Raw genomic sequence first — 12,221 nt, 5'->3', positions numbered from 1 at the left:
AAGATGATTTGGGCCCCCGCAACTATTGTACATTCTGCATAATGCCCCGATCTGGATACCACAGTATTGGTTCCAGCGTATAGACTCGCAGTTCAGGGCTCTTATCTGGAGAGGTGGAGTGGCGCGCATTAAGCTTGCCACTCTGCAACTTCCCAAAGATCAGGGTGGAATGGCTGTTCCACATCCACAAATTTACTATTTTGCAGCCCAACTACAACATTTTACAGGCTGGGATCTTGCAACGGCTACAGACTCTTCTAGGGATCTACTCCTTGGCCCTGATATAGGCTACACAGCCCTATCCCGTGTGGAAATGGGCCTCCCTATGGTCCCATCTCATTTCCCCACAGTTCAGCTATTAAAGAAATTCTGGAAAGGGATCGAGACATTGGGACTGACTGGGTTTTTTCGTCAAATGCTCATTTGGCAGAACCACTTTTTTACAGATTCAGCTAAAGTTGTTAAACACCTGATCTGGGAAAGGGTGGGAATTAGATTCCTCAATCAAGTACTAAATTACTCTGTCATAAAAGCATATATTCAACTTTTGCAGGAATTTCTAGGACTGAAAGGTCATCCTTATCAGTACATACAGCTACAGCATGCCATGCATTGCCAGCGTAGACACTCTAATCTGAAGTTAGAGGACTCCACGTTCTTGGAATCCATATACACGGACCCTGAGGAAAAAGGGCATCATCTCTAGAATTTATACCCATCTACTATCACATATACAAGCCCCTGACCTTTTAGCCTGCAGGGAGGGATGGGAGAGAGATGTTGGTCCCATTGATGAACAGTGGGATCAGATTCTTGGAGTGGGACCATTGGTTTCGGTATCCGAGGCGCAGAGGCGGTCACACCTGTTTATAATCGCACAGGGTATGTCGTACAGCTACATGAATGGGGTAGGCGAGAGACTTCCATATGTCTGAAATGTCAGGCCCATCCGGGTGACCTCATCCACTTGCTTTGGAGATGCCCCAAGTTGGTGTGATATTGGAGCAGAATTGGTCACCAAAATTAACAATGTATGCCAGGTTCAGCTGGCGGTGGACCCGTTGACATGTCTGTTGGGGAGTCTCACTGAAGAACTGTACCCCCCTCCGATGTTTCCATGCCCTCACGAGGCTCTTATACCTAGCTAGGAAGCAGATTGCCTGACTTTGGCTTTTGGCAACAGGTCCCGGAGGCACAGTGGATCCAAAAATGGTTAATACTATCCTTATCCAAGAAAAAAAAAAAAACACCTACTATCATAGGAAAAATGTATAAGCATCTGGCAGAGTTGGTTGAACTCCCCAGAGGTGGCACCCCCGCAGCTGGCAATAGACAGATTACTAAATGGGCTAGACGGTTTCCTGCACTGACTTTAAGTGACCATATGAGACTAAGTGGCCTGTCAGAAGTGATTTGCCTTATGCGTAACTTGATGTTAGTGCGATGGAATTGGGATCTCTAGAACACAAAGTAACTGCAGTATACTACCGGTTGGACTGTCCTTTTCTTTTAATTTTTTTCCCCCCTCTGTTTAATGGTTTGCACTTTTCTTTCCAAGAGTGCTTGGAACTCAGGGTATTATGCAATGCTTCCCAGTCCTTTGTTAGATAAGTTGGCTATACAGTTACTACCATTCATTTAATGTTATGAGGATTGAAACTCCTATTTTCTATGGATGGATTGTATACCTATACAACTCTACCATGTAAAACCTTGTGTTCAATTCAATAAAAATCTAGGTTTTTTTTTGTTTACATGCTGTCACCAGTCAGTGTCTCTAATCACCGCCACACCAGTTAAAGTATCTCTTTTTTTTTTTTTAGGAAGGAAGGAAGGAAGGAAGGAAGGATACTTTAACTGGTGTGGCAGTGATTAGAGACACTGACTGGTGACAGCATGTAAACAACAAAAAAAAAAAACAAAAAAAAAAAAAAAGTAAATTTAAGGCTTCACATGTTGAGTATCTATTTACTTGATTTCAACCTCATCTTTTATATTTTAACAAAACATTAGGTAGTAATTAGTGTTTGTGTGCACCAAGTCAATTTAGTGTATTTTTTTCCTAAAAAATATTTGATAAACATTTGCGCAAATGTTGTGCAACAGAAAAAAAAAATATTGCAATTACCGTTTTAATTTATTCTACAGGGCTTCTTTCATAAAATGAATAATTTAATGTGCAATATAAAGTGCCATTTCCTAAGGAACACTAATCTTTCCCTGTGCAGTTTGTTAGCTTTCCCTACAGCAGCTTCACGTACACCAAGCACTTAACTAGGCCCCCATTGTTGGCCCTTCCAAGGCAATTGACCTAGGTTCAAAGGCCAGCAATGGGCCCGGTGGATCATGAACAGGCAAGATCCGCCATAAAACGCAAGATCAGCCCGAACCTCGTCCCCACTCCCCACCTACCTCTTACTACAGACGTACAAAAGACTGGACACCACTTCCAACTGAGTATTTTACAAAAGCTTTATTGAACAATTGACAGGGTAAATAGACAGGGACACCGCACCCATCCCTCTAGTAGTGAATACATTGTATCAGTGTAAATACTGTATAACAATAGTGTATTAAACAGGAAAGATAAGCATGTTGATTGGAAAACACATTTGATTTTGGTGACCCACTAGACATTAAGATTGACCAACACTTCATGGCACCAATCAGTCACTTTTATTTTTCTCATCAACTGATGTCCTAGAGGCAGGTTTGGGAGCGGACCGACCCAGCCAATAGTCAGTGATGGCAGTAGGGAGGTAGGATAGAGGGAGGTAGTACAGCTTGCAGTCCCAGCCAGGTGAGTAGCGGGTCCAGGGGTGAACAGCGGTCAGGGCGTGCTCCATACAATCTGGGACTTTGTACGTCTTTGGACTGGCTATTAGCGGTATGGCTTCCAGAGCCTTGATACCTGTTGGGTATATCAAAAGTCAAAACACTGATAACGGCAGTACTGGATATAAAAAAATTTTTTTTTTTTATAATATATATATATATATATATATATATATATATATATATATATATATATATATATATATATATATATATATATATATATATATATATATATATATATATATATATATATATATATATATATATATATATACACACACACACACACAAAGGAAGGAGTCTCTGAAGGAAAGCTTAATGTAAGGGGGGCTCTGATGTCGACCCTAACACAAGGGGACTGCTCTGATGGGGATCCTTATGTAAGGGGGGCTTTGATAGAGCTCTAATGTATTGGGGCTCTGATGGGCACCCTAATGCAAGGAGACTGTCCTGATGGAGACCCCAATTTAAGGGGGGGGGGGGTTCTAATGTACACGCTAAAGCAAGGAGGCTGCTCTGATGGGGACCCTAATGTAAGGGGGCTTCAATGGAGACCCTAATGTAAGGGGGGGCTCTGATGGAGACCCTAAAGCAAGGCTACTGCTGTGATAGGGACCCTAATGTAAGGGGGCTCTGAGGGGGACTGTTCTGATGGAGACCCTAATGTAAGGAGGACTCAGACGTGAAAGAGACTGATGGGAACTCTAAAGTAAAGGGGCGGCCTTGTTTTAACCAAAAATGTCCATAGGCAACGCTTTAAAGTTAAAGGATACCTTGTGGTTAGGATGCAGCATCTTTGACAGAGTATCCGGAAGACAGTGACAATCACTGTAGTAAGGGCAACTACCACAGTGATTATCCAATTCCACAGCAGTCCCAAAGGTATGGAAAATGTATACTTCCATTGGTTCAAACTGGTCCAATGTAACTAGGACCAAAAAGTCGATACTTCTCGTTCAGCTTTAAAATGTGAAAGATGTGACCTAGCACTCCAGAAATATAGTATGTCCACATCTTTCCTATTTAAATGTGCTGAGTATTTTTGCATTGGTATGTGATCAAGACCCAATCAGGGTCAAAATGCGTAGCCAGTGAGCTTTATAACATGGTTTGAAAAAAAAGGGATTTAAAAAATTTAATTTTAACAGACATATCATTTGAGGCCTGCTGACCATCACATAAGAATTGTTTCATGCTGGAGACATTGATCCTGAACACCTCTAAAAAGGATGAGGGGGATACTTCCTGCTCTAGGGTGACAACACTACTCCTCCATAAATACAGCACAGTTAGCGTTGTCACCCTAAGACTGGAAGTGTGTTACTTGCAGGATCACCAGGGTAAAATTAAAAAAAAGGAACAGGCGACTACTCTGAAGAATAACTTGAGCTAAGAGTTATCTGACAACTGACTGGATTTAAAGATTAAAAGCTGTGGGGGATATGGACAGAAACTCTATGTTCAAAACTAAGGATAAAATGCCATCCAGAGAAAGTAATTATAACTTTTTATCTTTTTTTTTAACTTTTTTTTCCCATGGTCACAACCAATTCATATCGGTATTATGATGTTAAGAAAATTGTGACCAAACATTGGGGGGTGCTAAAAAAAAAAAAAAAAAAAACCCCCCACGACAAAATTTTGGGACCCGTTCTACCAGATTGCTCGCAGGTCATTTTTAAACATGTACCTCCTCTCAAACTTCAGGTGGCACCTAATATAGTTTCCTTTTTTCAGAGGTCTAAAAGGATATTTTCCATGTCGTAACTGTAAAGTTTGCCATTTTAATAAAATCAAAGTGAGGTAAATTTGTCAATTCAAGTCCAATGTGACAGGCAGGACCTATGACATTAAAACACATTCATCACTTGTACTTCATTGAATGTAGTATATCTTTTGATTTGTCCGTGTGGTCGACAATATGTGGGTCGCACAATACGAGTGATGAATGTCAGAGTTATTGAACACATTACTAATATAAAAAAAAAAAAAAAAAAAAAAAAGGGTTTCCGAAACAGAGTTTCACGACACTATCTTGAGTGTCACAAGAAAAATCCACTTGGAACAAGTTTTATTGCTATAGACAGATTTAACCGTGATTGGAGAGGGAGTTTGGCTAAAAGGGAAAATTTCACGACTTGAAACACGTTGGATTTACGATCTATAAATGTTATACTGCCTTTGGAATAAATGTCGACTGGGACGTGAATTGTTTAACAGCTAGGAGTAATTTTTTTTGTTATAAAAACTTTAGTTTCTGTCTTCCTTTTTATTTTTTATCATTTTTTGATATTTCCATGTCTGGATAAGATGTTGGTCATTTTAATATTTGTATTTATAGGTTTAGTCATCTGCACATTGCTTTGCCTTTTTTTTTTTTTTTTTTTTTTTAAAGATATGTACAGCCTCCATGTAATTTATTTTACTCCTGTGCTTTTCTATGATGACATACTTTAACAGTATTTTTTAAACATTTATTATTTTTTAAAAATAGTCAGTTATGACACCATATTCATGCAGACCCTCAAGATCTTTTTTGATTTCACTTTATTTGTTCATTCTGTTCAATTTCTTATTCACTGCAGTCATTTTAGTGATTGGAGCGCAATTGCCGATGCTTGCGCTCCAATGACATCACTCCCGGTCAGCAATAGTTTTGAACCATCCTCCCAGAAGCGGTCATTGCTTTCTTCTTGTATTTGGACGCACGTCTGACATACGCAGAGTTGGAGCACAAGTGCTGCGGTTTGCGGTTCAATGACCTCGGTAAGCCAACCTCCCGGAAGTGGTCATTATTAGTTTTCTCGGATGTGTGATTGTTGCACGTATGTGCAGCTGCCCATGCATCTAAACACTTGAAAAATGACTGCTACATACTACCGGATGTTGATCTATTGTTGCAGCTTAGGGCAGGTTGCCGTACCGTGCATGCGTGGCCGCCCGTTCATACATATGTTGCATACAGTTCCAGTTGCTAGCACTTCAGATGAGCTACAGCACCTGGTTCATTTTTTATCGAGATCATTATATATGGAGCGTGCTTGCCTCACTTAGCCATGCCTCTGATGATATCCCCTTTGGATGAAATACGTCAGGCTGGCTGATGCAAGCACGCTGAGAACCGCAGTTTTTTTACCCATCATGATGACCGTTTTTACTTCAGAATTGTAAGTGTATTACTAATAAACTTGTGCCCTTTCATCTTGCGGGCTTCACTATTTTTTGCCACCTTTTTTCCTTTCATGTCTTGGGTACTGCTGAAATGCTGAGGTTTGATGCTCCATTGCTCCTGCCCTGGCTTTGGAAACTGTTTGAATACTGGCTATCTCCGGTTGAACGATTGATTCTTTGCAGGATTCATTTTATCTATTGGAGAGTGACACCCACATTGTCCGCTTTTAGTGATTTGATGCTCATCTTAAATCATTATCTGGTAAGCAGATTTGACACACCTGGGTGTTGAGTGCTTTTTTTCCTTATACACTTGAAGCGGTGAAAGGCTCTTCATACTGCTATACTGTTTACATCTTCAACGAATGAACTTTTCCTGTTTGAAATAGCGCTGGACTAGATTTTACTGAGTTTGGTGATCAACGAACTGTGCTGGCTGCTATTTCACATTTATAGGTTTTACTGTTTTTAGCGCTGATACCCACCCACTTTTTGTTTAAAATAAAAAAGGAAAGCAAGATGAAAAAAGAAACTTTAAAAAGGAAAAAGAGTCATGAGGCTCAGACAGACATCCGATACATAAAAATGCCTCTTGGATAACTGTACACCAATGGCTATGAACATTCAGGTGTGGTGTGCTCTCTGCAGTAACAAAATGCTACAATGTGTCTTTATGTTATAGCTTACATTGCTTGAGGTAGTCCTCTCCATAGCTCTCCTTAATATGCGCTGGAAGTTTCTCCCACATTCGGTTTAGGTTATTAATATAATTATCCACAACCATACACGCAGGGGTTTTGAAAGCTCCCGGCTCAATGATAGAAACCTTTACACCAAAATCGCGCATCTCTCTCCTGGAGAACAGAAACAGTACAAAAATTAGTATAAATGTTTTGACACAGACCACAAAACCATCATGGACTTTATTAACCAGTTCAACAATTCTTACACCTGTATATCGTCTACGAACCGCAACAATTTTTACATATCTGCCATGGGCCTAGTGATTCAACAATAACTTGTAGCCACTTCAGCTCTGGAAGGTTTTACCCCCCCCCCCCCCCCGCGACCAGGACATTTTTTTTGCTATTCAGCATTGCGCTACTGTGACTGGTGTTAAACAGCGTGTTCATGCAACGCTGTACCCAAGTGTAGTTTATATATTTTTTCCCCACACAAATAGAGCTTTCTTTTGGCGGTATTTGATCATCACCGGAGGTTTTTATTTATTATATAAAACAAAAAAAAAAAAAAAAAAAAAAAAAAAACACCCATATCCAATACAAAAATTTCTTCATAAAATTTAAACCAAAAATGTATTCTACTACATGTCTTTGGTAAAAAAAAAAAATTCCCAATAAGTGTATATTGATTTGTTTGTGTGAAAGCTATAGCATCTACAAAGAATAGGATATATACTGGAATTTTTATTTATGTATTTATGTTTACTCGTAATGGTGGTGATCAGCGACTTATGTGGGACTGTGATAGTGCAGTGGACAATCTGACACTAACGGGAAATTTACATCTCCAGTTACACAAAATACAGCAATTAGTGCTATTAACTGCTTCCCACCCAGACAAAGTACATCAACGGCCGGGTGGGAGCTTCACTGTTCTGAAAGCCGACCTGCCTTTTCTTATATAAAAAAAAAAAAAAGCCTCCACCCATTCCATTCAAAAAATAAAACGGTTAATCTACAAACATTGAAATGCTTGGCCAGTCTATCACCTTTACCCTCAGCTTCTTTAGCAAGGCAGTGGTCATCTTGGAGGCGTTTGGGGTTGTTATGTTGGAATACTGCCCTGCGGCCCAGTCTCTGAAGGGAGGGGATCATGTTCTGCTTCAGTATGTCACAGTACATGTTGGCATTCATGGTTCCCTCAATGATCTGTAGCTCCCCAGTGCCGGCAGCATCATGCAGCCCCCGACCATGACACTCCCACCACCATGCTTGACTGTAGACAAAACACACTTGTCTTTGTACTCCTCACCTGGTTGCCCCCACACACGCTTGATACCATCTGAACCAAATAAGTTTATCTTGGTCTCATCAGACCACAGAACATGGTTCCAGTAATCCATGTCCTTAGTCTGCTTGTCTTCAGCAAACTGTTTGCAGGCTTTCTTGTGCATCATCTTTAGAAGAGGCTTCCTTCTGGGATGACAGCCATGCAGACCAATTTGATGCAGTGTTCGGCGTATGGTCTGAGCACTGACAGGCTGACCCCCCCACCCCGTCAACCTCTGCAGCAATGCTGGCAGCACTTATACGTCTATTTCCCAAAGACAACCTCTGGATATGATGCCGAGCACGTGCATTTAACTTCTTTGGTCGACCATGGCGAGGCCTGTTCTGTTATACCGCTGTATGGTCTTGGCCACCGTGCTGCAGCTCAGTTTCAGGGTCTTGGCAATCTTCTTATAGCCTAGGCCATCTTTATGTAGAGCAACAATTCTTTTTTTAAGATCCTCAGAGAGTTCTTTGCCATGAGGTGCCATGTTGAACTTCCAGTGACCAGTATGAGAGAGAGTGAGAGCAATAACACCAAATTTAACACACCTGCTCCCCATTCACACCTGAGACCTTGTAACACTAAAGAGTCACATGACATCAGGGAGGGAAAATGGCTAATTGGGCCCAATTTGGACATTTTCACTTGGGGGTGTACTCACTTTTGTTACCAGCGGTTTAGACATAAATGGCTGTGTGTTGAGTTATTTTGAGGGGACAGCAAATTTACACTGTTATACAAGCTGTACACTCACTACTTTACATTGTAGCAAAGTGTCATTTCTTCAGTGTTGTCACATGAAAAGATAGAAGAAAATATAAGGGGTGTTCTCACTTTTGTGAGATACTGTAACAGTGAACAGTTGTTTGGAGCCTGTTGATTTTTTTTTTTCCCCTGGAATGTCTATCAAGTCAAAACTTTCTTATTTTTGGAGTTGGGGACAAATACACTGCTCAAAAAAGTGAAAGGAACACTTTTTAATCAGAGTATATCATCAAGTCAATGAAACTCCTGGGATATTGATCTGGTCAGTTAAGTAGCAAAGGGGGTTGTTAAATCAGTTTCAGCTGCTTTGGTGTTAATTTAATTAACAGGTGCACTAGATAGGCAACAATGAGACGACCTCAAAAACAGGAATGGTATTACAGGTCGGTGGAGGCCACTGACATTTTGTTTCCCCTACTTATCTTTTCTGACTGTTTTTCACTAGTTCTGCATTTGGCTAGGGTCAGCGTCAGGCGTGAGGCCATACCTGGACCCTATAGGATGGCACATCAATACGTGCATTGCCAGAAGGTTTGCTGTGTCTCCCAGCACAGTCTCAAGAGCATGGAGGAGATTCCAGGAGACAGGCAGTTACTCTAGGAGAGCTGAACAGGGCCGTAGAGGGTTCTTAACCCATCAGCAGGACCAGTATCTGCTCCTTTGTGCAACAGGATGAGGATCCTTTGTGGAACAGGATGAGCCCTACAAAATGACTTCCAGCAGGCTACTGGTGTAAATGTCTCTGACCAATCAGAAACAGACTTCATGAGGGTGGCCTGAGGGCCCGATGTCCTCTAGTGGGCCCTGTGCTCACTGCCCGCCACCATGGAGCTCGATTGACATTTGCCATCGAACACCAGAATTGGCAGGTCCACCACTGGCGCCCTGCGCTTTTCACAGATGAAAGCAGGTCCACCCTGAGCACAAGTGACAGACATGGAAGGGTCTGAAGAAGCCGTGGAGAATGTTATGCTGCTTGTAACAAAGTTCAGCATGACCGGTTTGGTGATGGGTCAGTGATGGGGGGGGGGGGGGGGGGGGGGAGCATATCCATGGAGGTACGCACAGACCTCTACAGGCTAGACAATGGCCCCCTGACTGCCATTAGGTTTCGGGATAAAATCCTTGGACCCATTGTCAGACCCTATGCTGGTGCAGTGGGTCTCGGGTTCCTACTGGTGCACGACAATGCCTGGCCTCATGTGGCGAGAGTATTCCGCCAGTTCCTGGAAGATGAAGGAATTGATACCATTGAATGGCCCCACGTTCACCTGACCTAAATCCAATAGAACACCTCTGGGACATTATGTTTCGGTCCATCCGACGCCGCCAGGTTGCACCTCAGTCTGTTCTGGACCAGGGCATCCTGAGCTCCTGATCTGGGATGAAATACCTCAGGACACCACCCGTCTTATTAGGAGCATGCCCCGACGTTGTCAGGCATGCATAAAACATGGAGACCATACAAACCACTGAGGACCATTCTGAGTTGCTGCAATGAAAATTTCAGCAAAATGGACTAGCCTGCTCCATAAATTTTTCACTTTGTTTTTCGGGGTGTCTTTGAATTTGTATGGCGCCCCCCGGAGTCAATACTTTGTAGAACCAACTTTCGCTGCAATTACAGCTGCAAGTGTTTTTTGGGGATGTCTCTACAAGCTTTGCACATCTAGAGGGACATTTTTGCCCATTCTTCTTTGCAAAATAGCTCAAGCTCTGTCAGATTGGATGGCGAGCATCTGAACAGCAATTTTAAGTCTTGCCACAGATTCTCAATTGGATTTAGATCTGGACTTTGACTGGGCCGTTCTAACACATGAATATGCTTTGATCTAAACCATTCCATTGTAGCTCTGGCTGTATATTTCGGGTAGTTGTCCTGCTGGAAGGTGAACCTCCACCCCAGTCTCAAGTCTTTTGCAGACTCCAACAGGATTTCTTCTAAGATTGCCTTGTATTTGGCTCCATCCATCTTCCCATCAACTGTGACCAGCTTCCCTGTCCCTGCTGAAGAAAAGCATCCCCACAATATTAGGCTGCCACCACCATGTTTCACAGTGGGGATGGTGTGTTCAGGGTGATGTGCAGTGTTAGTGATTCGCCACACATAGCCTTTTGCTCTTAGGCCAGTTCAATTCTGTCTCATTTGACCAGAGCACCTTCTTCCACATGTTTGCCGTCTCCCCCACATGGCTTCTTGCAAGCCGCAATTATGGCTTACTTTCACCAATGTCCTTTCTTCTTGTCACTCTTCCATAAAGGGCAGATTTGTGGAGAAACACGACTAATAGTTGTCCTGTGGACAGATTCTCCCACCTGAGCTGTGGATCTCTGCAGCTCCTCCAGAGTTACCATGGGCCTCCTGGCTGCTTCTCTGATGAATGCTCTCCTTGCCCGGCCTGTCAGTTTAGGTGGACGGCCATGTCTTGGTAGGTTTGCAGTTGTGCCATACTCTTTCCATTTTCAGATGATGGATTGAACAGAGCTCCGTGAGAGGTTCAAAGCGTTGGATATTTTTTTATAACCTAATCCCGCTTTAAACTTCTCTACAACGTTATCCCTGACCTGTCTGGTGTGTTCCTTGGCCTTCATGATGCCGTTTGTTCACTAAGGTTCTCTAACAAACCTCTGAGGGCTTCACAGAACAGCTGTATTTATACTAAGATTAAAATTACACACAGGTGGACTCCATTTACCAATTAGGTGACTTCTGAATGCAATTGGTTCCACTAGATGTTAGTTAGGGTATCAGAGTAAAGAGCACTGAATACGAATCCCCCCCACACTTTTCAGCTATGCATTTGTAAAAAAATACATTAAAAAAAAATGAAAAACATTTAATCATTTTTCCTTCCACTTCACAATTACGTACCACTTTGTGTTGGTCTATCTCATAAAATACATTTACATTTTTGGTTGTAACATGACAAAAAGTGGAAAATTTCAAGGGTTATGAATACTTTTTCAAGGCACTGTAGATATCCAGCATGATATTTTTCCCCCTTGAGATCTGACGTGTTTTCAAAGTGTTCCTTTCATTTTTTTGAGCAGCGTATTTTATTCACACTTGAAGGACTCCAACGTAATGCATAACTTTGGAATGCAATTTTGACACAACTTTGGATGTGTGCAACTTGGATGTGACATGTTGTCCCTCTGCAAAGTCGGACCCCCTGTTGCATGTAAAACATTCAGGTGTGAGACTTTTATGCAACTTTTGAGGGTTAACATTGAAGTCTGTGGCCCTCAAGTTGCATGGGAGTCGGACCGAAGTAGTTCATGAACTACTTTTAAGTCGCTATGACTTTAGTTGCACATATACTGTAGGAATGGCGATTATTGTAAAAACAAAAAAAAGGTACAACTTGTCATGTGACTTTGACATCCAAAGTGTGAATGGGGTGTAAGGATGTGGTAGCATAATGTACTAC

At 41.9% G+C, this 12,221-nt stretch overlaps 1 protein-coding gene across 1 annotated transcript in view; it reads right to left on the bottom strand.

Annotated features, from left to right (window-relative positions):
* Positions 1-2,458: 2,458 nt before the first annotated feature.
* Positions 2,459-12,221, bottom strand: part of LOC141127775 (17-beta-hydroxysteroid dehydrogenase type 6-like) — a 16,422-nt gene continuing 6,659 nt past the window's right edge. Inside the window, exons 4-5 of the mRNA XM_073614549.1 lie at positions 6,697-6,863; positions 2,459-2,911 (exon numbers count right to left, since the gene is read on the bottom strand). Coding sequence (XP_073470650.1) covers positions 2,667-2,911; positions 6,697-6,863 — 412 coding nt within the window. The 3' untranslated portion in view covers positions 2,459-2,666. The remainder of the gene's footprint in view (positions 2,912-6,696; positions 6,864-12,221) is intronic.

The sequence above is a fragment of the Aquarana catesbeiana genome, linkage group LG02 (genome assembly GCF_042186555.1).
Source record: "Aquarana catesbeiana isolate 2022-GZ linkage group LG02, ASM4218655v1, whole genome shotgun sequence".
NCBI classification, from domain to species: Eukaryota; Metazoa; Chordata; class Amphibia; order Anura; family Ranidae; genus Aquarana; species Aquarana catesbeiana.
Note: the sequence above shows the minus strand (reverse complement) of the source record. Positions and strands in the feature narration are given on the sequence as shown.